Below are 25,732 nucleotides of genomic sequence, written 5' to 3'. Positions count from 1 at the left end.
TTCATAATGAAAAAAGGGCCAAAAACTATTCTTACCTATGAAAAGTCATTCCAAGTTTCCTTGTCTCAATCGTACAACGTAGTGTGTAACTGTATGCAGCACAGTGAGCCAGCATACTTCTTGTTTCCGTGTTCACGCCGTCTACATCAACGGAATGCACTGAAACTTTTCCCCCACTAGCTTAGCCTCGCTGTAGCACGCAGCTCAAAGGGGCGTGTCCTATCTACTCATTCATATCTATGACAACAACGGTAGCTGCACATAAGGACTCCTGACGTCGATTAGCTGCGTAAATATCATTATATACAGTCTATGGTAAATACGTATGTGAAGCGCATCATTGGCTGCAGCAGCCAGTCACCGGTCACTTACTGACTCACATTGAAAAATAGAACAGAATGAATTGTTACGTGATTATTTTATTTACAATTTAGGTTGGATTTTTTTTTTCTGTGCGCAGCGCAGATTTTCTGTGCGCGGAGACCTGTCAGCAGTGCGCAATTGCGCACGCGCGCAGTTTAGAGGGAACAGTGTTCCCATTACAGCTCTATGAGTGATCCTAGTGTTTAAAGAGCAGAAACAAAACAGATTAAAGCATCTGTGTGTGAAATGTGTTGAAACATTTGGCCAGAGGCAAAGTGACTGAACATAATGGACAGATTGGTTTCTTTACTCAAGCTATGCTTCAAGATAAAGATCACATCAGTGTTTTCAGTGTTGCAGTGCCCTCTGCTGAGCTATATTTGCAAACACAAAAATAGAAGCAAGAGTGTTTTTTTTTACTCTACATCAAGGGTGTTAAACTCATGTTAGATCAGGGGCCCAATTTGATCTCAAGTGGGCCGGACCAGTAAAATCACAGCATATTAACTTACAAATGACTACAACTCCAAATTTTCCCATTTATTTTCAGAATGCCCTATTTTAGTCCAAAAAAAGTGCATTCTGAAAATGTTCACATTTAATGAACTATGTTTTTAAGATTGTTATACACAGTGTACAATGAAATTCAGGACGACTTTCTCCCTTTTAAACATATAAGATAAAGAAGTGAATGATAAAAAATAAATAAATAGTGGAGTGAAAGACATCCGTAGAAATCTTTACCAAAAAATGTACAAAAAGATAGATCTAGAAAACATTTAAAATGTACAGTTTTAGAAATTTACAATGCAGTTTATGTCTTCTCTGTAATTTTTTGACACTTTGTAAAGTTGTCCAGAGGGCCGGATCGGATCCTTTGGAGGGCCAGTTTTGGCCCACGGGCCATATGTTGGGCACCCCTGCTCTACATTATTCTCAGCTGTTTATCTGTAGCTGTTTAGTGTTGGAGTTTACTCAAAACACATTTACTGGTGGCACAGTTTGTTTTATTTGTTCTATTTTCTGATATTTTATACCTTCATTAATTTAATTTCATGTATTTGTGTACTTTCTTTTTTCTTTATTTCATTATCATCAATTAAATAATTCCATTATTTCATTTTTATGTTAGATTTTTTTTTTAAATCAACATATGTTGCTGTTAAATTTATTCTGGAAACACAGTTAATTCAACTTAATATACAAGTATTTGAAAATGCTTTATTCCCTCTTAAAATTATGCATTCTAATAATAAAAATGTATTCTTAATACATTAAGCGCCTATAATGAACTATTAATAAAAAAAATGTTCTAATTGGTGAGTTTGCTGGTATAGGTGATTTAAAAATCAAATCAAAACAATAAAAATATATCAGTTTATTGAAAAACACTACAAAAGTTTCCCCAATTAATATTCCTGATTACATTCAGGAAAAAAGAGAGAACTCTACTGAAAAGAATATACCACTTTTGGCTCAGTAATTTACATTTATTTCTGTATCAGCATGTCTAAACTTACATAAGACATAAGGGATATCAAAATATAAAACTTAGCTTTGTACAGTTGTGAGATAGCATAAATGAAGCATTAGAAATTTTATATATATATATATATATATATATATATATATATATATATGTGTGTGTGTAAATGTGTATTCTATTGAAACATGTAGTTGCAGTTAAAGGTCATTCTCTGGCCAGCTTCCTCTCTGTCGGGGTAAGAACCTCATGTTGAGATGTTCCGCCTCCTGCTGATGCTCCACCGGCTGCTGTGAGAGGTTGTTGGTCTGTCGGAGGCAGTCCAGGGTCAGACCTTTATGGGGGCAGACGGAGTACTGGGAGAGCAGCGGCACCAGGATGGACTTCATCATCACCATGGCGATGTGTTTGCCAACGCAGGCGCGAGGGCCCGAACCGAACGGCTGGAAGTAACGACGTGGAGCCTGGAGGAAGAAACACAAGAGAGACTGAGCTAAAGACCCAAAAAACAAAACTTCAAATCAAGGTTTCTGTCTAAAATATAATGGACTGTGTGTGTGAGGTTTAATCAGATTGTTCTAAATCCTGATTGGTACATGGAAGTAAATGACAAACCAGTGAGAAGAACAACGATGAAAAAAGAAACACTGAAATACCCCAAATGAATTCAGCTTTTTGTTGAATTGTGTGTTCACGAGTCTCCATCAATCACAGTACGACTTAAAAATAGAATTTCAATGCCTTTAAGTGTTTAGTTGAACCTTTTCTGAACCAGTCTTGACCTTTAACTTCTTTGTGTATATTTTGTAATGTGCTTTTATTATGACCTATTGTCCTTTTATTGTAATCTATAATCCTATGTTTCACTGTATGCTTCACTGTTATGTTTTCTTTGTGTACTTTTTGTAATGTGCTTTTATTGTGACCTATTGTCCTATGTTTCACTGTTGTGTTTTTTGTTTTTTGTTTTTTTTTTTTACCTGCCTAGGGCCTACGGATATAAATTAGCATAGTTTCTATAATTTGGCATATTGCTGTCTAAATAGATGTTCATTAATGTGCACTGTCCCTATCAAATAAACAAATAAATTCATCAAATATAAGTGATTTTATCTTACACTTCTGAGTGTTGCAGGTGGAATTAAGCCAAAAAAATAAAAATAAAATCCACACTACTCACATTTTTTTCAAAGTTGTCCAGACTAAACTGGTCGGCTTTGAGGAAGAACTCTGTCCGGTGCATGTGGCCGGTGTTCAGGATGATGTTGGTGCCCTTCGGTACCCTGTAGCCGTCTATGACGTCATCAGAAAGGGCTCGACGCATGGTGAAGTCCACCACCGGGTGGAAGCGCAAGGATTCGTTGATGAAGCTCTCCAGGACCTGCAGCTTCTGGAGGTCACCTTTCTGCAGCGGTCTTTCACCTTCAGAAAGAACACAGCATTAAGTCCAAACAGCGGCTTAACAGTTTGTAATTTTGAACTGCATGCTTCAGATCTGAAAACGGTTACAGACTGCATCTGAAGTCTCGTGTCAGTGTCTTCATTCCTGCAGCTTCTTACCTACAACAGTGTCTATCTCCTTCAGCAGCTGCAGCTCCACATCTGGATTCTGCTTGAGCAGCAGCAGCATGAAGAAGAGGCTGACGGACAGAGTGTCTGGTGCTGCGATCACCATCTCCAGAACACACTGAATCACGTTCTCAGCAGACAGCTCGCCGTGGTTCTGGAAACACACACAAACGTGAATTAGATGTACAGCATTAGAATGATTCTAACACATGGGTTCAAGGATGTGTTAAAAAGAACAAAAAGAGACATGCTTATCTTAAAAATGCTGTTCTTATACTAACTTGTGCAAATATGAGCTCTGCCGTGAAGTTGATGTTGTCCAGTTTGTCTGCCTGCTCCATATCGCTCCTCTTCTGCTCTACAAGGCTTTCTATGGCATCTTGTAGCTCCTGGCTGTGAGATAATAGATACAGAACATTTGATCACAAAAAAAAAAGTCTGAAGAAGCATGATATGAATGATAAATGAACAGAGTGACTCACGCTGCTGCTTTGTGCCTCTGGTGGATCCAGCCCAACTTGAAGTAGATGTCAGGTTTGATCAGCACCGTCTGCCATGTGTCAAAATACTTCTGGATCTTCAGCAACAGCTCTTTCTCTGGATACAGAAAAATGCATTCAGCAGTCAGATAAATTCACTGTATCTGGATTCATACGGTGTGTTTAATGCAGGGGTGTCAAAGTCATTGTAGTTCAAGAGTTACATTCAGCCAAATTTCTTCTCCAGTGATCCAGACCAGTAAAATCACAGCATAATTACCTTTAAATAACCACAACTCCACATTTTTACTTTGTTTTAGTGCAAAAAAGTTCACATTTAAGGAATTACCTTTTTACAAAACATCACGAATGACCCAAAATTTACTAAGAAAAATAAATTAAATTTAAACAACATTATACCTCAGTTTATCATTTACACATTACAGCTTACAGATCACAGTTTATCTACAAAGGAACACAACATTTAGTCACAGGTATCTGGAACTGAGCAACATAGTATTTTAGTTTAAAAAAGACAACCCCCCCCCCCCCCCCAAAAAAAAACCCAAGACCTAATATTACAAAAATGAGACACAAATGACAAAAGTGAGAAACCAAATGGCAAAAAATGAGATAAATGACATGAAACAAAACAAAAAAGAGAAAAATTTGACAAAAAAGTTACAAGGCAGCAAAAAATGAGACAAACTACAAAAACGAGATACAAAAGGACAAAAAATAGACTAATACAACACAAAAAACCATATAACGACAAAATCGATACACAAAACAACGCATAAAGCAAAACACAAAATGACAAAAATAAGACATAAAATTGAGATGAGCCAAAAAGGAAACACAAAACGACAAAAACGAGAAATAAACGACAAAACTCAGACAAAAAAAGAAGAAAACAAAAAAATAAGACAAAATATTATGAAAATGAGACACAAAATGACAAAAGAACAATGAACAATCTGGTATTTTACTTTATGATCACAACCACTTGTCAAGGTGCAGGAATTATTGTAAATTTGTAGTTTTACAAATTTACAATTTGCAGTTAATGTCTTCTCTGGAATTTTTATACTTTGAGGGCCGGATTGGACCCTCTGGAGGACTGGTTTTGGCCCGTGGGCCGCATGTTTGACACCCCTAGTTTAATGCATCCTTTCAGACAACATCTATCCTCATTTACAGCATGATAACCATTTCTGCATGCCTATTTACCGTTGACAGGGACGTCCAGGAAGAGCCTGTTGGAGATGTCAACCACGGTGCAGCGCAGCAAACTGAGAACATCCACGTTACTCAGACTGTCCAGCTCGTCCAGGTGAGTCTGTGTGGACGAGACGCAAACCTCCACCGTCTGCTGCAGGTTGGGACCTGTCAGGGCTGAAACAGGAGGATTGTTCTGATTTATTGCAGCTCCACCAGTCAGCTGCGTCTGATTAAAGCTGAATGTTACCTTTAGTGAAATAGGTGCGGATCTTCTTCCACAGAGCCACGTTGTTGTTAAATATGATGCCTCTCTCGTTCATACCAATGCAGCTGAGTCCCTGTTTGCTCCCAAAACGTGAAGTGTAATGTCCATTCTTTAGCACGTGATGCACAGCTGATGCCCTTATTGTAAAAAGAAATGACACAGGAGATTATTATTTTGCACATTGACAGTTTAGTAACTTCAGCATTAACTGAAGGTGGAACCAACCTGCTGAGTATTAGTGTCTCCTCCCCATCGATCCAAACTCTAACAATGTCTCCATACTTCTTGTTGTAGTAGTTGCTGGCTGTGCCTATTCCGGTCCAGATGAACCTCATGTAGGACAAAAGTGGCCCCAAACCAAGGCAGAAAGAAGGACCTGTTGTGGGAAATGACAACAGATATGAACAGATTTCAGCTTCAGTGTCAAATCTAACGTGATCAGTGAGCTGAACTGACCTGGTGCAATCTTCTTGTCGGTGTGACTCCACACAGCCAGCAGCACACACACAAGCAGGATTAGGGTGCTGGTTGCCATGGAGATGCCCGGTGATCCCACTGCAGTTGCGTTCGGGGACATGGCGACCAGGTCGGCCATGACGGCGTCCAAACCCACAGGAGTCATCGCCCGTTCACAGCCGGAGATCAGATCCATAGGAGGGAAGATTTCAAAGCACCTGCACAAATCTGGGGTCCAAATGATGACGGCTGCCTCGGCTTCGTCTTTATAGGCGGACCGAGCTGGTGGTGAGCCAGGTCAGGGTAATGCAAAAGCCACAACAGAGAGGGGAAAATGGTAAACAATACACTTGTAACCTTGAGGGGTTGGATTTGTGCCTGTGCCCTTGGGAGTACAGGACTGAGATGGTGTGAGCTGGTGCTTGACACTTCAGTGATGAGAAAGAGGCTGCGGTGCTTTCTTTGAACATCAAAAGAATTAAGGTTAAAAATGCAGCACAAGAACAGCTGGGGTTGTGAGAACATCTGTGTTATTATTGTCAACATTACAGCTTTATCTGCTTCCAAAGATTTAATCAAGGTTTCATTCTTACTTTACATTCTTTTATTTTTTTCCAAGGAAAATAAAGGAATGCTGGGATTAAATGGTACGTGTTCACAATTTTCTTTTATATTTGGCCTCTATACTGCAGGTCTAATTATAGTTTCTTGACAATTTCCCTTTGCTTTTCGATAATGTAACTTTAAGGGGTCATTTAGAGCTTATAGTATTTGTGATTGCACCCAGATTCGTCCTTCACACCACCAGTAGATGGAGAAGCAGAGCTGTGAGCCATTAAACCAGATCATAATTCACTGAAATATTCATATATAAAGTTATGAAGACATAATATAAATATAAACATACACACATTGCCTATTTTGTGACTCTAAGATTAGAAAATAAGATGTAGATTTAGCTACCTTTAATATTCTGTCATTTAAAGTTTTGTTTCCCAAAACGTAGATATTTCTGAGCCAACAAAAAAAAAGAAAGAAGAATAAATACATGAATGAATATATGTAATAATATATGGGCCCCATGACTGACTGGTGTCCTGCTGATCTTCGTTTCTCTGCAGCACTTTGAGGAACAATCAAGTGCAGCTAATGGAGGGCTGTATGTAACAATGTTCCTTATCAGAAATGAAAGTGGAGTAAAGTGGAGAACTGCTGTCAGACTATCATGTAGGAAGGCTGTTTTATGAATAAAATAACTCACTAGAACAGGAGTGTCAAACTCATTTTAGTTCAGGGGCCACATTCAGCCCAATTTGATCTGAAGTGGGGCAAATCAGTAAAATTAGAGCATAATAACTTAGAAATAACTCCAATTTCTTCCTCTGTTTTAGTGCAAAAAAGTACGTTCTGAAAATGTTCACATTTAAGGAATTATCTTTTTACAAAACAGTATAAACAACCTGAAATTTCTTGAGAAAAATAAATTCAATTTCAAAAATATTATGCCTCAGTTTATCATTTACACATTAAAATGTCCAAATCACAGAGTGTCTACAAAGGAACAAAACATTTAGTCACAGCTATCTGGAACTGAATGATACAGGATTTAACGTTATGGTCACAACAACAAAAGTCGGGCAAAAAAAGACAAAAAACAAGACAAAATATTACAAAAACAAGACACAAAACGACAAAAATGAGACACAAAACGACAAAACTAAGACACAAAACAATAAAAATGAGACACAAAATGACAAAAGTCAGGCAATAACAGACAAAAAACAACAAAAAACTAGACACAATAATACAAAAATGAGACACAAAACGACAAAAATGAGACATAAAGCAATGAAAACCTGAGACAAATGACAAAAGTCTGACAAAAGACAAAAACAACAAAAACAAGACAAAATGTTACAAAAAAGAGAGACAAAATGACAAAAGAACAATGAACAATCTAGTATTTTACTTTATGATCAGAACAACTTGTCATGGTCTAGAAATTATTTTAAATTTACAGTTTTACTAATTTACAATCTGCAGTTAATGTCTTCTCTGGAATTTTTACACTTTGAGGGCCGGAACAGACCCTCTAGAGGACCGCTTTTGGCCCACGGGCCGCATGTTTGACACCCCTGTGCTAGAAAAGTGACTGAAATATTAAAGTGAACAGGAACCTTTATATATTTGGTCTGGACCTCTGCTCACACTTCACAATGCTGTATTTTAAAACGCTTGTAACCGTTACATACACAGCTTTTCTATATTTTTACACTTTTCTGCAGTCTAGTACAAAATAAAGACAAGACATTTAATTATTTACTGAGGACAAAAAATGAATAAACAAAGCGACTGTGTCCCTTAGTCTACTTTTTAATCCTGGCGATTTTATTTCATTTTATTTTATTTCATTTTATTTTGTGATCTGTGACTCCATGCTGCCTCTGCCTTTGTTCTGTTGGCTCATTCTGCATAAAAGACTCTGTGAATTCACTCGCCGCCCACACTGGAGTCCAAGAATGTGGCAGCTGAAATGGCCGACTGTGTGCCGAGGCCCTGCGTCGACAGCGATGCCCTGCATGATGGCTCGGTCCTAGATTGTTCTGCATGATTAAGCCGCGACAACCCCGCTGTTCCTACCAAAAGCAGAGGTTAATGTAACCTTGTCTCTGGGCTCTGTGTTGTGGTCAAGAGCATCTTTGTCTTCAGCCACATGTGTGGGAAGAATTCCAAAGTGAGCAAACAAGACTAATAGACAGTAGTTAAATGTCAAAACATGTATGATGTCTGGACTAAATTGATTTTGTGCGACTGGCCTGAACAACTTTGGGGGAATTTATCACAGAATTCAACTTTAAGGGGGCATTGCAGAGCTGGGAATGAGATTTGATAACAGCCAGAAGATGAACTCTCTGCCCTTCCAACTTTCTCGCAAAACACTGGGAGATATGTGCCGCAGAAAGTGGAGCTTTACAGTTTGTTCTCTACACTTATGTAATAAACTCCACTTATGTTGCGTTTGTGTCTGCACTGTCAAGATCATATGTGGTGCTGCATATATTATTTCTAGTGTGGAGGTCAAGTGGTGTGGTTTTGTTCATGGCTTGAGGATTTGTGATGAGTTTAATTTGAGCAATAGACTGCAATGTGCTAAGCTGCCTAAAGATTTTAACAATATGATTGACTTGTCTATGTTCTTCAATATACTCTAATGTATCCAGTGTACATTACAGGAGAGTTTGATGGTGTTTTGCTGGGTGATAGAGGTTACCATGTCAAGCCAGAGTGATGATCTTCTAACTTGACCCCCAACAGAACTTCAACCAGGCTCATTGTAGGACAAGAGCACAGGTGTAGATGATCCTAGGTTTGGTGAAAGCTGATTTATAGTGTCTATGTCACCTCAGGGTCATTATTGAGAGGGCCTGTGATATTCTTGTGGTCTGTGTTGTTTTTCCTTGTGTTGCTGCAAGTAGAGGAGAGCAACACTTTGCTGTTTAATTTGAAGATGTAGGTGATGAGCTTTTTCTTTATTTCATCCAAATGAAAGAGCTAGTTTAGTTTGTTTTTCCAATAGTTTACATAATTCAACTGTGAACATGCAGTCATGTCTAAGTTGTGTTGCAGTGTTTACATTTGTAGATCTGGCCTTGTAATATGGTGGTTGAAGTATTGCATATATTTATTTGTGGTGTGTGATTGATTTTGAGTAAGTTGTTTGTAAATTTGTTAGTGATAACTCAAAATATAGAGGAAATTAAAGTATGGAGTTGTACATGAATGTCACAGGATGAAGTTGTAGTTTTCTGCAGTAACAAGATCTTGATTAAAGGATAGGGTTTATTTTGTTGTTAGGCAAACCTATGAGAAGTGGGTTAAAGACAACAAATAAATATATAATATTAAATCACATCTGTGCGGGTTTTAATAATGAAAACTTCCTTTGGTAATGTAATAGCATATAGAGTTTCTGCAGTATGTTGCAACTTTCAAATCTGAAACAGTAATTAAAGGTTTACAGACTATTTGTAATGTATCAATAAGACATTATGTAAGACATAGCATTTTTACATATTGTTCTGATGTTATTGTTTTATGAATTTTATTCATCATAATTACTAGTAGTAGATGTCTAGCTATCAGTGCCACAGGCAGATAGGCCGACACGATAGATAGATAGATAGATAGATAGATAGATAGGCCGACACGATAGATAGATAGGCCGACACGATAGATAGATAGATAGGCCTACACGATAGATAGATAGATAGATAGATAGATAGATAGATAGGCCGACACGATAGATAGATAGATAGATAGATAGATAGGCCGACACGATAGATAGATAGGCCGACACGATAGATAGATAGATAGGCCTACACGATAGATAGATAGATAGATAGGCCGACACGATAGATAGATAGGCCGACACGATAGATAGATAGGCCGATAGGCCGATAGATAGATAGATAGATAGATAGATCACGCACCAGTGTATAGTTACTTAAAATTCAGTCAAAGGTTCCAGGTCCCCAGCCTGTAGAGGAGAAGACTCAACAAACACAGTGGAGGTAATAGAACAGCCAGAATTTGTCTTCCAGTCTATCCAGTGATAAATGCTTCTTGCCTGTTTGCCACATACACTTCTCCCTCACAGGATTGCACCTAAATGAAATAACACAACAGGTTACCATCAAACAGTTTTCCCCTGCTACATTATTGTGGTTTCAACTTACACATTGACTCGGGCAGCAATGTTCTCCCAGGCAGTCTCCCTCTTGCACCTAAATGAAATAACACAACAGGTTACCATTAAACAGTTTTCCCCTGCTATATTATTGTGGTTTCAACTTACACATTGACTCGGGCAGCAATGCTCTCCCACGCCGTTTCCCTCTCGTTTGCAGCTGCAGCAGTGTTGCACTTCTTTCGAAAAACGTGTTCAAACTCACTATATAAGCGCATTAACATGGACTCTGCTTCCCCACTTCTGGACTCCTTTTTCCTCGACCCTTTTTCTCCGTCTTGTGAGTACCCCTCCTTAGTTTACTTTTGTTAATCCAGTTTAGTATTGGTTGACTTCAGTTTCTGTATTCGTAGTGTTTGCTGGGTTTTGAATAGTTGGGTTTAGTTTTGTTTCCCCAGTTCAGCTCTCCATTTATGTACTAGTTTAGTTATCTTTTTAAATGAAACTCTTTCCATTATTCACCTGTCTGCAAGTCTCTCTGTGTCTGTGCCTGCGTTGTCCAACTCAGGGCCCAAACCGTCCCTTAAATAATCCTGGGTCCGTTTCACGAAGCAGGTTCAACAAACTCTGAGTTTAACCCTGAACTCTGAGTTGATCTACTCTGATACGAAACTCTTCGGTTTAACAACGGCTGATTTGAGTTGGTTTAATCAACTCGGAGTAATTTCACCCAGAGTGCACCGCAACTATAAAAAGAGAGCATCAATGGAACCCCGATTCGACGAGTCACCGTGGCAACGGGGAAGTGGAGAGCTACGTTTTTTTACACCACTTGAATTGGACATCTTAATTCGTTCATATGGCGACTACGAACACGTTTTTAGAAAGAAGTGCAACACCTGCAGCTGTAAAAGAGGGAGACGGTGTGGGAGAACATTGCTGCCCGAGTCAATGCGTAAGTTTAAATCACAATAATATTACAGGAAAACTGTTTAATAGCAGCCTATTCTGTTATTTCATTTAGGTGCAATCCTGCAGGGGAGAAGCGCATGTGGCAGCAGCTGAAGATGAAATGTAAGAACATTGTTCAAACAGGTAAGAAGTCGGCATAATCTCCTGGAGCTACCTCATTTTGATCATTTTTTACATTGTAAAGTAGCTTAATTATTAAGTGGCTGTTTGACTGTGCAGTGGTTCTATCCCACACATAGTCTAAATGTCTGCATCCATATCATGTTCTGTTAAATAATTAAGCCTATTTAAACTAACACAGACTTCTACTCAGCCAACAGAAAGAAAGCAGATGCCTGTAAAAAGGGAGGAGGCCCAGCAGCACCACCTGTAACGGAGGCAGAGGAGCTGGTCCTAAGCCAGAATTTGGGAAGGCCAGTGGCTGAGGGAATCCCTGGAGGGAGCTCATCCTCTGAGACCACATCCCAAGACACAAGTGTGTGTGTGTGTGTGTGTGTGTGTGCGTGCGTGCGTGCGTGCGTGCGTGCGTGCGTGCGTGCGTGCGCGCGCGTGCGTGTGTTCATGCGCTCATGCGCCCACTGAACATTTGCCATAAGGAAGCACAGAGCACTGCATTGTTTGTGCGTACGAGCGAGTGTGTGTGCAGCCACAGCGATGGCATGCGTGAAGAGGTGTGCTTTAAAGATAGTGAGTTTAATTAAAGATGAAAGGGCTGATGATTAATTGATGGAAGGTGGACTGTTCCATCAGGCTGAAATGTGTGTGTGAGTGTGTGTTGACTCTTCTACTGTAGAAAAACAGAAAAAGTGGGAAAAAAGCTACATTTTTTGAGAAAACTAGGACAGCATCTTAAGAGACACATTATATTGTCATTTAAAAACAAATGATAAATAGAATTTGCTAATTTGATCAGTCCTTTATTGAAGAAAACTGGCGTGGAGGTTCAGATACACACATCTGGATGACAAAAAAGATATTTAAATGATTTTCTAGTGCAGATCTTTGCCTGTATTTACACATGCCGTGCTATAGAAGTGAGCAGATCATCCCTGCTGTATTTTTACTGCTCATCTCTCAGCAGGTCTTCCTTTGCCCCCGTCTTCTCAAGGTGGCACAGAGTTCTACGAGTGCCTCTGAGACTCTCCTCTATAAAAAATGGAGCAGCACAAGCTCTTTTGACATCACACTTTCTGCTACCAGGAGATTAGAAAGTGAAGGTGGAGCACTCCGGAGAAAACGCTCTCGGTCTGTGCATCTGTACTGAAGATTTAATCTCCATGCAACACTCTGAGTCAGAGAGGTTGCTGGGGGATTAGTTTGTCTCACCTGCCACTAATGCTAATGTGATTATTCCAGGCTAGCTGTAAATTTCTGTATATATTGTTTTATTTAATTTTGCTACTATTTCATTTTTCTTCCTGTTCCTCTTTCTATAGTTTCTTTATTTTTTATTATTCTCTTCCATATTCCTAGTGTGACATCAACAGCCGAAACCAAATTCCTTGTATATTGTGTACTTACTAAAGCTGACTCTGATCACTTTTCTGTCTTTGGTCTAGGCAAGAGGAAAAGGTGCAACAGAAAATTGGACCGTCCAAGCGACTAATAAACTATTTTGTGACTTATGTGATTGCATCATAACTTTTCATTTTGTCTGTCAAGACACTGGTAGGAAAAGAGTCAACAGTCTGAACCAAACAATTCTGTATTCCCTAATAATGCATTTATGTTTAATGGGATTTAACATGTTTTAAGACAAACTCCTTTATGGTTCATAATTCCGTTGACTGAATTACACCAAAGCAATACTGATTTATCAAACTGGAATATTCTTAAAACAGCTGTTTTAATGTTTTGGTGTTTAATTTGTCATATAATCTTGCTAACCTTCACAAATAAAACAATAGCACAGACACATCTGCAAAAGGTACAAAAGTTTATTGTCAGAATTGCATTAAAGAAAACAATAGCGGTCCGGGGACAGAAAAACAGAAGTATAACAAGAAGAATAACTTTAACTTTTGCATGACACGTAGTGCATCAGTGCATCCTGTACATCTCTGTCCTCCTCCTCTACACCTTGTGCCACTGCAGGCTCATGTGCTGCTGCTTCAGGTAAATCCCATGAAGTCTCATCAGAGAGCATCTGAAACACATACACAGCATACATGTTTTAATACCTAATAGCGATAAACTGCAGTCAGTACAGGGTCGGTCACAGGACTGATACATGATAGCTAGCGAACTAGCATTAGCTTACCCTCATATGTCGTCTCGTTCATATCCTCTTGTCTTCAGCTTGATACTGCTGCATCGCCTCCCAAACTCTCCTGTGTGTCTCCTGAGTGTTCCGACTCGCCGCTCTCAGTTTTCTCAGACTCTTCTATTACTTTGAATCTGACAGAAAGCCACAGACCGAGCAGCAGGTGAACCATCGTCTCCGTTATGTTGCGTTTGTGTCGCACGCAAATGACGTTAAGGGACTTTCGGCTCGCTGCGCTATGACGACTCCACCCACGATGAGGCTATATGGAAAAACAACTAAACCGAGACGAGCCGAGTCAAATACAATAGTGGCGAACCGTACCGCGCCGAGTAGATGCTTGTGGAATCGCGGCTTAACATAACATCTAATGCTTCACTTGAAAGCCTGAGACATCCTCAACAGTTTAACTGAACTTAAACTATTTTAATAACTGTATTTTTTCACTGAAATGTTTACAATAAGTGTAAACAAACATATTTAAAGTACAATATGCTTTCTGTTTTACTGATTTAATAGAATTTCTTCTTCTATTTCATTTTGATTTGCTGAACTGTGACATCCGAGTAACAGAAGATGTTAAACCTATGAACAAGAATAAGTGAGAGGGAGGATGAAGTCTGTTGAAAGACACGTCTGATCATTTGGCTGTCCTTGGTCTGGAGCAGCAACACCAACATGGACCTCTCAGCCTCTCGAAGAAAAGAGATAAGGCTGCTTTCCCAGCAGCTGCACCTCGGGAAGGAGGAAACACAACCAGAACAGGTCATCAGAAGACCACAGGTGGAGAGGATTGTGTTGGCAAGTCAACATTTAATTAATGAATCACTTTATCTGAGTTTATATTTCTGAAAAAATAGAAACGCAGCATGTAAAATGGTCTTGTTTTCTGACAGTGAAAAAAATTACAGATCTTTTTTTGGTTGTTAGAAGGATTTAACTTAGTCAACTGTGCACAAAATGTTTTTTCACCCTCCTGTTGTCCTCATTTACGGGCACCAAAAAATATTGTTTCCTTGTCTGAAAAAAATCCAAAAATAAAAAAAATTGTAAAAAATTTTCTAAAAAAATCCTAAAAACATCTGAAGTGATTCCATATATATCAGTAAAACTGCTAAAATTTTCTTTAAGAACATTCACATAAAAATCAACCAAAATCTAGCAAATTTCACTGGATTTTGGTCGATTTTTTTTTGTGAAGACGTTTTTGTTTTTTTTGTTTTTTAAAAACATTTCTTTTTTTTCACCAAAAATGTTCAAAAATGTTGAAAATGTGGAAGTTTTCACTGTGAAAATATTTTTTCCCCCACATTGTCAAACTTTCGGGCTCAATATGACCCGCAGCACAACACGAGGGTTCATGAAATCCTCACATCCATGGTTACTCAGTTAATTCGCTGCCATCACTGGACATTTCAACAAGACAACATGTGTCCTCTTGGAGCCACAGTATATAATCCTTCCATAGCAGCAGCTGAAAATGTTGGACTTCATATACATATAACAAGTACATTAATAATCCAACATCTGCTCTGAATGGACGTGTCTCACAACGCGATCCTGTCTCCTAAAATGTCCATCAATTTCCTCCAGCCCTTCAGAAAGACTGGGATAATGTTCCAGAAGCAGCATCAAAAACTGACAAATCCTTCTTCCCCTCTGTTAAAAAGAAAGGATAGAATTTACTAAAATATGACACGCTGCATTTATATGTTTGTCCAGTAAATCATATCAAGTGTGGGAGAAGTTTCATTGTTCAACTATAAATTTATCCCTAAGATTTTAGCCGTACACTTTTCCCTCTCCTTGAATATTTTGACTCCATTTAATAAATGACCGCCTTTCTCTGCTTTTTGTTCTGTCTCAGCTGACTGAGCTCCGAGGACAGCGAATGAGAGACAACAAAGGGACGGCCTCGGCGTTCTTAAGACTGCATGTGCACACATCTGCTGGAGCGATTCAAGCTGTCCAACAACTGGCCATCAGTGACCTACAGCCTGAAGCAGGAGCCCACAATCTGCAGACAGGAGCTCAGTCTAGTAATGTTGCATGCCTGTTTCCTCTGTCTACGTTATAAGGGCCTGCTGTGGCTGCAAGAGCATGTAGGTCAGCTACCTCAGCCCAGCCCTGCTCCGTATCATCACACTAACCAGGTAACTGACTTATTAAAGCACGTTACTGTTGTTGTTCAAGTATTTATACCATCACATCAGTAAAAAAAAAAAGGGCAGTCCCAGCCACCTTTTACAGTGAAGGAACCTTGAAATGCCTGGAGCTGCTTCTTCTTCTGCTGAACTGTCATTTTTCTGGTAAAATGTCACGTTTCTGGCCCAAATCAAAGCAATGGAAATGGGTCATTGTTGCCGCCGGTGAACGGGGACTGTGAGAATGTGACAAGGACGAGAGCCGAGGGGAGAAAATTAAGAGACGATACAGGAGTCAGGAAAGACAGAGAGATGAAGCAACTCGGTGGAATTATATTGACATTAATGTGGTTTGATGCTGTGGATTTTCTTTTAATTCCAGATTGATTCAGCTGTTAGAATAATAATAATTCAAATAAAGAAGTAGACACCTATATAATGAAATAACTGATCACTCTCTTTGTTTACAGTGAAATATGTTTTCATGTGTTATGTATGTGAGTTCTTTTGTGCGTACATCATTCATATGTGCATGTGTGTGTGTGTAGTGTGTGTGTGTGATGTCAGTCTGCCCACGGCGGTGCAGTAGAATGGGTTGTGATGAATATAAATCAGGTGACTGAACAGGCGGGGGTTTCTTCCCAGACAAGCCCAGAAGATTGTGTAATGCCCACTCCTACATTACTGGTTTGCATGTGCGCACACACACACACACACACACACACACACACACACACACACACACACACACACACACACAAAACCCCTTCTCCACTTGGCGACCAACACACAAACCACTGTACTTACCAGTCAGCCTTCTGATAGACCACCCGAGTGGAGCACAGACACTGAAGCTCACTGGACTCTATTTGAACCTTTCAAATATTCTGCACAGGACCTTGACTTTCAGCTTCCTTCTTGTTGGATTAGTTTGATTTTGCTTTTTTTTTTTTGGTAGCAGCATCTTGGACTTTAAGGTCATAAAACCTCCTCTGTCCTCTTTCACTTCTGTGGAACTGTACTCCCCTGTGAATGCTGAGGTTGGCAGACGACCCTCACAAGAGAGGAGGTGAAGTGGTGACCATGTGGATCCCGACGCCCAGCATGACCCTCACCCAACGCTTGGTGCTGTACGGGACGTGTGCCGTGGCGCTGATGAACTCGGTGGGCCTCCTGGTGCTCCTGGTCCGGCAGAATCAGCAGCAGGTCCGGCTGGTGCGGACGGAGGCGAGGCTGACTGAAGTGGAGCAGAGCTCGGTGGTGGAGTTCATCCAGGAGGTGCCCAGAGGAGCGGCGGGGTTGAGGGCGAGCGTTGGAGGGGAGCAGCCACAATACCAGTACCAGTACTCCAGGAACAAGAGGAGCGAAGAGATGGAGAAGGAGCTACAGCAGGAGATGCAGGAGATCCACCTGGAGGAGGGGAAGGAGTTCAGCGAGCAGGAGGTCAGCCAGGAGGTGGGAGAGGAAACGGAGAAGAAGATGAAGCACAAACATCGACACAGCCAGCGTTACCACAAGACACAAGTGCAGGATGACATGATGATGATGATGACTTACTCCATGGTCCCGGTGAGAGAAAGAACGAAACAACCAATCACACGTAGAGGCTCTCCACTCAGTCTGTTGTTGTATGGTGCATTATTTTATCAGCATCTGGTTGAAATCTGCATAAATCCTGGGGCCTGAGAACATCAGAGGACATGAAGGTTTCAGGTCCAGTTTGTGGGAATCTGACTTTCTGCAGATTTGTTTGGTTCGACTGCATGTACCTCCTAAACAAACAGACTGAACATTAAGACATTAAGGTGCTGCATAAATCAAGTTACTGTAATATCTATTTCAGGGCTTCTATTAATTTGAATGCTGCATATTCCAAAATAAATAATCTGATCACCACAGACTAGTTAGCAATTGCAAACTATTTCCTACACAATGCACAGAAGATTAAATTTATTTAGGAAAAGCACATTTAGTCCAGTAAAGTTTTGAAATAATGCACTTGTGCTATTTCATACTCCTACTGCATGATATTCCAGAGGAAAACTTATATATGCATATACATGATTATTTTAAAATATAATTATTATGATGAAATATGATGCATTGTTACACATTACGCCTCCAAACTGCATTTAAAGTAGGTATAATGGCATGACCAGCTGCAACTATATTTCCTTTTTTTCATATTTAGCATGAGTAATAATAGTCCCATATAAAATATATATTAAGCACAAACTACATTTAGTTTTGATGCAGTTTGCTGATAATACATTCACCTAATTTGCTTATATTTAGTTCAGTAACATTTTAAATGCAGGGGTCTTACTTATATTAGAGGATTTTTTTTATCTAAGTGAAGGATTTTGCTAGAATTTAATGCATCGCCACATTTAAATCATATTCTGATACTGTTTCTTTCTCTTCAGATCAAATTGTTGATTGACATTTGCAACAGCACCAAGGGGGTCTGCATAGCTGGTATGTTTCACTCACAAAATCAAAATAATCATGTCCAAAAGATCACTTTTTTTCTACGAAATATCACTTTTTTCCCTCTAACATCCTTTAAACTTTCTTTTGCAGGACCTCCAGGACCGCCGGGTAAGTGAACCCATAAATCTGAATCCAGAATTAAAATCAAGCCATACTGTACGTCTCCTTTGTTGCTTAGTGACCCATACCTTCGTTGCATGGTGTTTCCATTCAGCTCATGGTGAAGACTTGTTTGTGTTGCTGTAGGTTTGCCTGGTGCAGATGGCATGGCTGGTCAGAATGGGACTGATGGCATCCCAGGACTGAATGGAACGCCCGGGGCTGATGGGAAAAGAGGAAAAAAAGGTAAGAAAGGAGTGAGGATCTGCTCTGTTTTCACTCACCATCCATTTCTATTGCAGCCCGGGGCAGCGTTGGCCATTTTAGTGCAGGAATACTGGTACAATGCAACAATCAGAAGGGCTGAGTGTAACCTGGAGGTCAAAACACCAAAATACCAAGAAGCACAGTCATTCACACACACACACACACACACACACACACACACACACACACACACACACACACACACACACACACACACACACACACACACACACACACACACACACACACACACACACACACACACACACACACACACACACACACACACACACACACACACACACACACACACACACACACACACACACACACACACACACACACACACACATTCCCTGTCCATGTATCACAATGACATCAGATTTTATTCAAACTGCTTTCTAATTCATAAAGGAGCTTTAAACAGCTGCCTTTCTTTCACATTCTCAGCTAATATTCATCCTTGTGGTTTTGGCCTTCGGTTGAATGAACTCTTAATGTTCTCCCACTTCAGTCTGTTCACCTCCACAGTGGAGGACATGATTCACGCCAGCAAGTCTCTGGAATAATTCATGTTTTAACAATGGGGCGGCGTGTATTGAGGATATGAATGCAATCCTTTAGCCACTTTGCTGGACGATGTCCTCCACAGGGCCGCCAGGTGAGAAAGGAGAACCGGGGGAGAAAGGAGCGCGAGGAGAGCCCGGTCCGCCTGGAGAGACGAGTCAGCCATCCAATGACGTCATGATCGAGGGCAAGTTTCTCACTAAAACCATTTTGTAACCAAAATAAACTGATATAAGAAGCAAATGTTACTCTTAAAATGTCCAGACATGCAAAATCCAAGGTTATCCAGGGTCCAATATGCATGTTTCCTCTTTGGACAGGTCCTCCCGGTCCACCAGGACCTCCTGGACCTATGGGCCCTCCAGGACCTCCTGGACCTCAGGGACCCCCCAGAACAAGGCACCACAGAGCCCACCTTCAAGCTCCTCATACTTTGGGTGAGAGGTCACAGATACTTTGCAGCTTGGGAACAGCAGCTGATGAAACAATCTTCCCAAAATTGTAAATATTCAAATTTTCATTTTCCTGAGCATTTTAGACTCAGATTAGATTTGGGGAAGACTTTGATGTAACTGGAACACGTGTGACTTTGTTTCATGTGTTTTCTGTGAATAAAACCAGATTAAATTGTCTCCAACAGGGCTTTTGCACGCAATTCCAAATGATGAAACTTCACCCGTCAAGGAGGCTGTGAAACGTCATGAGAAGCCTGCTAAGAAGAACGGTGGGTTTTCAGATAAGTCTGTCGGCTTGTACAACATGTGGTGTGTGGACGTAAACTTCTAAGCTCTTTGTTCTTTTGTTTTCCCTCAGAGTGCCTGATTAAGTCTCTGATCAACCCCAGGAACGTGACGAAGATGGAGAGCACATTTGGCACGTGGATGAAAGACACGGCTCAGCTGAACGATGAGAGAATCTGGGTGGCAGAACACTTTTCTGGTAGGTTGTTGCCAACAGAAACTATTCTATAAGCCAGGGGTGTCAAACTCATTTTAGTTCAGGACCACATTACAACTTCCAGATCACAGTGTTTCTACAAAGACACAAAACATTTAGTCACAGGTATCTGGAACTGAAAGATATAGTATTTACTTTATGATCAAAATGACAAGAAAAAGACAAAAATCAACAACAGCAAGACAAAATATTACAAAAATGAGACGGAACATGACAATAATGAGACACAAAATGGCAAAAATGATACACAAAATGACAAAAAAGGAAACAAACGACATGAAACAAAACAAGAAAGAGACAAAAAATTAGACAAAAAAGCTACAAAGTGACAAAAAATGGACAAATGACAAAAACAAGACAAAAAATACGCAAATGACACAAACAAGACAAAAAATGACAAAAGTGAGAAACAAAATGACAAAAAACAGACAACATAAATGAGACAAAAAAAGTCAAAAACGGCACACAAAACAATAAAGCAAAACACAAAATGCCAAAAATACGACAAAAACCCAAATGAGACAAAAAGGAAAAACAAAACAACAAAAAACAGAAACAAAACAACAAAAACAGACAAACAACAGAAGTCAGACAAAAAACAACAAAAACAAGACAAAATATTACAAAAATGACACAAAATGACAAAAGAACAATGAACAATCTAGTATTTTACTTTATGATCAAAACAACTTGTCATGGTCTAGAAATTATTTTAAATTTCTAGTTTTACAAATTTACAATCTGCAGTTAGTGTCTTCTCTGGAATTTTTACACTTTTCAAAATTGTCCCATGGGCCAGATTGGACCCTCTGGAGGGCCGGTTTTGGCCAGCGGGCCGCATGTTTGACACCCCTGCTATAAGCTCTCCAGTGCGTTGTTTTATAGCAGTGAGCATTTTGATTTCCGTCCTCCTCAGGCCGTGTGGTGAAAGAGTATCAGAGCATTGCCTCCTTTCAGAGCAACAGCAGCGACGTTGTGGATGTGAGAAAGTTCTACCAAGGCTGCGGACACACCGTCCACAACGGTTCCCTCTACTATCACATCGCCGGTACTTCCAGCATCGCCCGGTGAGCTGATGAGCAGTGTGATGAAATCCTGCTGTTGTGATTTGTTCCATTTCTTCCGATCTGTAACTTGCTGCTTGTTTGTTCACAGATATCACTTCCACACCAAGAGCCTTCGCACTCTCACCATAGACCACGCTCTGCACCACAACCTGGCCTACCTGCTCCACAACTCCAAGACCTACTTCAAGCTGGCGGCGGACGAGAACGGCCTGTGGCTGATCTTTGCGTCCAGCGTGGACGAGAGCATCATGGTGGCCCAGCTGGACCAGAAGACCTTCTCCGTCACCTCCTACATCAACACCACCTACCCCCGCACCAAGGCCGGCAACGCCTTCATCGCCTGCGGGGTCCTGTACGTCACCGACACCAAGGACAGCAGAGTCACCTTTGCTTTCGACCTGCTGAAGGGGAAGCCGGTGAATATGACCTTCGACCTGAGGTCTCCTGGTGGAGTCCTGGCGATGCTCTCCTACAGCCCCAAGGACAGACACCTGTATGTGTGGGACCAGGGCTACGTCAGGCTCTATGTGGTTCACTTCATCTCTGACGAGTGAAGATCATGCTGTCTGAACGCGACAGGCAACAAGACATGACTGTTACTACAGCTGCATGCAAAATTATTCAACCTCCACAGTATAATGAGTACTGTAGACCTGAGAACAATGCTGAGCTGGAGACCATTGCCCACGAGGAATGGGCTAAAATCCCCACGGAGCTGCCAGAAGCTTGTTAGAGACGATACCTCCCGTCTACAGCAAGTCATTGCAGCAAAATGGGTGATGCACCAAGCACTAACGATGCAGCCTCTGAGGGGGTTGAACAATTTTGCAACATGCTTTTTGCAAAAAAGTTGAAATCCTGGATGGATTATGAATTAAATCTTGATTTTTACTTCGGTATTAAATCTCAATAAACTAAGTGTTCACCTCTTATATGATTTAGTCGCCTGCAGTTGTAATGTTGCTCACTTTGCCAAAATGTCAAAAATGTCAGAGGGGTTGAATAATTTTGCATGCAACTGTATATATATTGAAAGCAGAACGACTACTGACTTGGAAATTACTCCTATTAAGGTTTTCAGGAGAGGCATACACGCTACAGTTTCTATTCCTGTCAATATAAAGGTTTGTGTTTGATAATAAATTGTCAGAAAAAAATATACACTGCTGTATTTATATCCAGTTTGCAATGGTGATTTGAGATTTTAGAGTTACTAACGGTGTGAAAATCATTTCAGTTTACACTAATTGAACCTAAACTAAGCTGTTGTGTTTAAGTTGTTGCTTTATTGTATTTGCATGAGTCACCTTTAATGTATTTTTTTTTACAGATATAAATGTCCCTCTTCGTTTTTTCTCTACATATAAACACTGCGCCTGCCTTTGTAATGAAGCAGCATGCCCCCTTCATTTTCTTATTCCTCATGACAGAAAATTACCATTAAAAAAACCCAACAAACCAGCACCAAATCATCCTGATGAAATAAAAAGAATTTATTCACTTTACAAAGGTAAAACTGACCATGACCTGTTCTCTCACACACCTTCAGGCTCCAGTGCCCTTGTAAGCGTCTACCCATGATATTGGCTTCTTTTGCATTATTACATGCACACGCACATACACACCAGACACCAGAAGGACCATTGGTAAAACACTTAAGATACATACGGTACACATAGTGGGCAGAAAGAGGGAGAGAAACACAAATTTCTTTAATAAATACCATACATACACTTAACAAAAGTTACAACTAATCCAACTGGTATGATACAAACCAAAAAATAAAGAAATGCTTTCATGTTTGTACAAGCTGTTGTGGTAGTTCATATCTATATCTATATCTATATATATATATATATATATATATATATATATTTATATATATTTATATAATTTATATATTAAAACTATTTCAAACGTTTTACTACTAGGCCAAACAAAGCCAGACATTCATTTGTAAATAAAAGTTTCTTCGTCAATAACCTATTTATTCGAAATAAACTTTTAGTGTCTCCAGAATTTGAGTGCAAATATCTATTCCTTATAGATGAAACAGTAAAAACAACTAGCGAGGTAACACACACTTACATACAGTAGACTGTGTTGCACATCTCCCAGTCAGATACGGTAAAACCCCTTACATTCCTAAAATAAAAGGCAATAAGTTAAATAGTTTTACAAAGGAATGGTCAACCAAACAAACACAAACATATAAATAATTTAAATAATAAAATCAAGTCGATTTAAAAAAAAAAAAAAAAAAAAAAAAGACTAATTCAAGATTCTCTTGTGCAAAAACCAGAAGTGAACCTTTGTGTTTCTGCTCTGGGTGGGTGGATGGGTGTTTAGCGTTTTGGACCAGACAGATGGAAACATTGAAATCACAGTCACAGGAGTAAAACACATCATCTTCCGAACAGGAATGTTCTAGCGGTGAGTCTGCCACACAAACAGGCATTTGAGGGCAGGTGGGCGGGCAGGTGGGCGGGCAGGCGTACGGACGGCGGACACAGCAGAGTCAACACGCACTCGAGAGCCAAACTGGGTCGAGCCGAACCCAAACCTCGAGAGGCCGGAGTGAGCGATGGGCAGCCAGTGAAGTAGAGGGTTTTAGGGGGGTGTCACTATTAGGAGCAATGCACCATCAACTCTTCCATAAGGGCTAAGAAAAGCCGGGCAAAAGGCAGAAGGAGGGTAAAACCATTGAAACAAAATGCAGATTCCAACAACTCGATTCACACTGGAAACCACTGACTTAAGAACAAACCACAGTGCTGGTTACAGTAGATGCTAAGAGATTTCAGCTGTGGGCACAAAATGACGACAGTTACACACTTTTAAAATTTTTGCTTGAGCACTTTTACAGAGCACTATCAATAGACCTGTGATTGCACCGCGTAACGAGAACAGGACATGCATAGCTTCCCTATGGACACACTCTAAGAGTAGAGATTCTTCAATAAAATTACAATAAATCTAGCTTTAAAATCAAGTATGATACCTTTTGCTTGTAACTTTGTTTTCAGCCTTTGGGAAAAAAATGTTTGCAGCTCCGTTTGTCATTCTGGACATGATTTACATCAACGGTAAACCCATGAACACGTCACGCTCTGAAAGACGCCAGAAACACGGCGACCTTTTCACTAATTCTTTCCCCATCCTTTATGCTATTAATGCCTAGAGAGTGTTAGATAAGCTTTTGTGTTTTTTTCTTTCCTCTTTGGACCCTCGGTAGTGGAAGTAGGTATTACAGGATGTCGACCAAGCTGCTGGGGATGTTGTAGCGGTCGGGCAGGACCCTCATCTTTAGGGTGCCGTCTGCTCCGCAGGTGAAGATTCGGTTTCCGGGTCGCGTCTCCACCTGCATCACACCGGCGCCGATGTTGCGGAAGATGGACTGCTTGGCATGCTCAGTGCTAAAGGAGTGCATGAGCCCGTGGCCAGCTAACTTCCAGACCTGGAGACAGAGGAAGTGGGAGAGAAAACAGACACGTTTCCTTTTCCGCCTACTTCCTCATGGTGTTAATCACGTGGAGCCGAACATCAAAAGGGAGTTTGAATGACGTGATGCTTTCCAAAAGTGGGGTTAAAAAAAAAAAAAAAAACCTTTGTAGTAAAAAAGTCTTCTGTTTTTTGTTTTACAGCATCCAATAACTAATGTGTCACCATAAACAACTTATTAGGAGCAGTAGGGGCTATAGAGGTAATAAAATGAATAAAATCCCCGCATTCATTCATTGAGGGAACAAATTCTGCTGTACATTGTGTTATGAATTTAAACCACAAACGATGGATAAAAATGACAACTTGTGCTTCATGAACTGGACTGTTTCTTGGTCAGGAGACTCACCGTCTAAATAACTCTCAAGCAAAAACAGGAAATATTTTCTCACTCCAGTTTGTCAGATTTTAGAGGATTGTGATCATTTTCATTTTATCAACCAATCAGCTGTCTAAAGATGTGACCTAAATATTTATCAATGAGAAATAAATTAATACTTGCAGAAATGTTACTAGAATGGATTCCACATCGGCAAGTCATGCTTGGCTTTAATTTAAATATGCTAAAGATTAAACACGGTTACATTAAAACATTCACATTGGCACATTCAACATTTCTATTCACAAAACTGTGCAAAAGTTATAGTTCTTAAAGTCAGAGTTATAAAGAATCATCTTCAGAGGCAAGAACAACCTTCAGTAGATGGTGTGGAGCCCACAGAACCCTGACATTTAAGGCAGTTTGGGATTACATGAAGAGACAAAGAATCAAATTCTCCCACATGCTTGGAAAACTCTACCAACCAAGTATCCTAAAAACACATCTTTCTGTGTACTGAACTCTTTACGGAATTCAAATGATAAACTCATTTTAAAAAA

The 25,732-nt window shown here is 40.1% G+C and overlaps 3 protein-coding genes across 8 annotated transcripts in view; 1 reads left to right on the top strand and 2 right to left on the bottom strand.

Moving 5' to 3' along the window:
- Positions 1-72: 72 nt before the first annotated feature.
- LOC111565746 (aromatase) lies at positions 73-16,849 on the bottom strand. Of its 2 annotated transcripts, XM_023265967.3 has the most exons (10): positions 16,710-16,849; positions 5,837-6,118; positions 5,606-5,756; positions 5,363-5,517; positions 5,125-5,289; positions 3,898-4,012; positions 3,697-3,808; positions 3,407-3,569; positions 3,027-3,268; positions 73-2,310 (listed from the first exon to the last, which is right to left on the bottom strand). In XM_023265967.3, exons 2-10 carry the CDS (start codon positions 6,030-6,032, stop codon positions 2,047-2,049), a joined length of 1,563 nt encoding a protein of 520 aa, XP_023121735.1. In that variant the 5' UTR covers positions 6,033-6,118; positions 16,710-16,849; the 3' UTR covers positions 73-2,046. The 2 variants fall into 2 exon arrangements, with proteins under 2 accessions (XP_023121735.1, XP_035802180.1); XM_035946287.2 differs by lacking the exon at positions 16,710-16,849 and having other exon boundaries at positions 74-2,310; positions 5,837-10,014.
- Positions 16,850-16,934: 85 nt separating this feature from the next.
- Positions 16,935-22,511, top strand: gldn (gliomedin). The gene is made up of 10 exons (XM_023265988.3): positions 16,935-17,471; positions 18,329-18,380; positions 18,486-18,503; positions 18,642-18,740; positions 19,414-19,515; positions 19,649-19,765; positions 19,969-20,052; positions 20,142-20,267; positions 21,202-21,352; positions 21,441-22,511. The coding sequence occupies exons 1-10, from the start codon at positions 16,935-16,937 to the stop codon at positions 21,904-21,906; spliced, it is 1,752 nt and encodes a 583-aa protein (XP_023121756.1). The 3' UTR covers positions 21,907-22,511.
- Positions 22,512-22,824: 313 nt separating this feature from the next.
- dmxl2 (Dmx-like 2) overlaps positions 22,825-25,732 on the bottom strand; it is a 42,598-nt gene continuing 39,690 nt past the window's right edge. For all 5 annotated transcript variants that reach the window (XM_023265945.3, XM_023265948.3, XM_035946286.2 and 2 more), the window contains one exon: positions 22,825-24,809. In XM_023265945.3, coding sequence (XP_023121713.1) covers positions 24,600-24,809 — 210 coding nt within the window. In that variant the 3' untranslated portion in view covers positions 22,825-24,599. The remainder of the gene's footprint in view (positions 24,810-25,732) is intronic.

Source organism: Amphiprion ocellaris, chromosome 1 (genome assembly GCF_022539595.1).
Source record: "Amphiprion ocellaris isolate individual 3 ecotype Okinawa chromosome 1, ASM2253959v1, whole genome shotgun sequence".
Lineage (NCBI taxonomy): Eukaryota > Metazoa > Chordata > Actinopteri > Pomacentridae > Amphiprion > Amphiprion ocellaris.
Note: the sequence above shows the minus strand (reverse complement) of the source record. Positions and strands in the feature narration are given on the sequence as shown.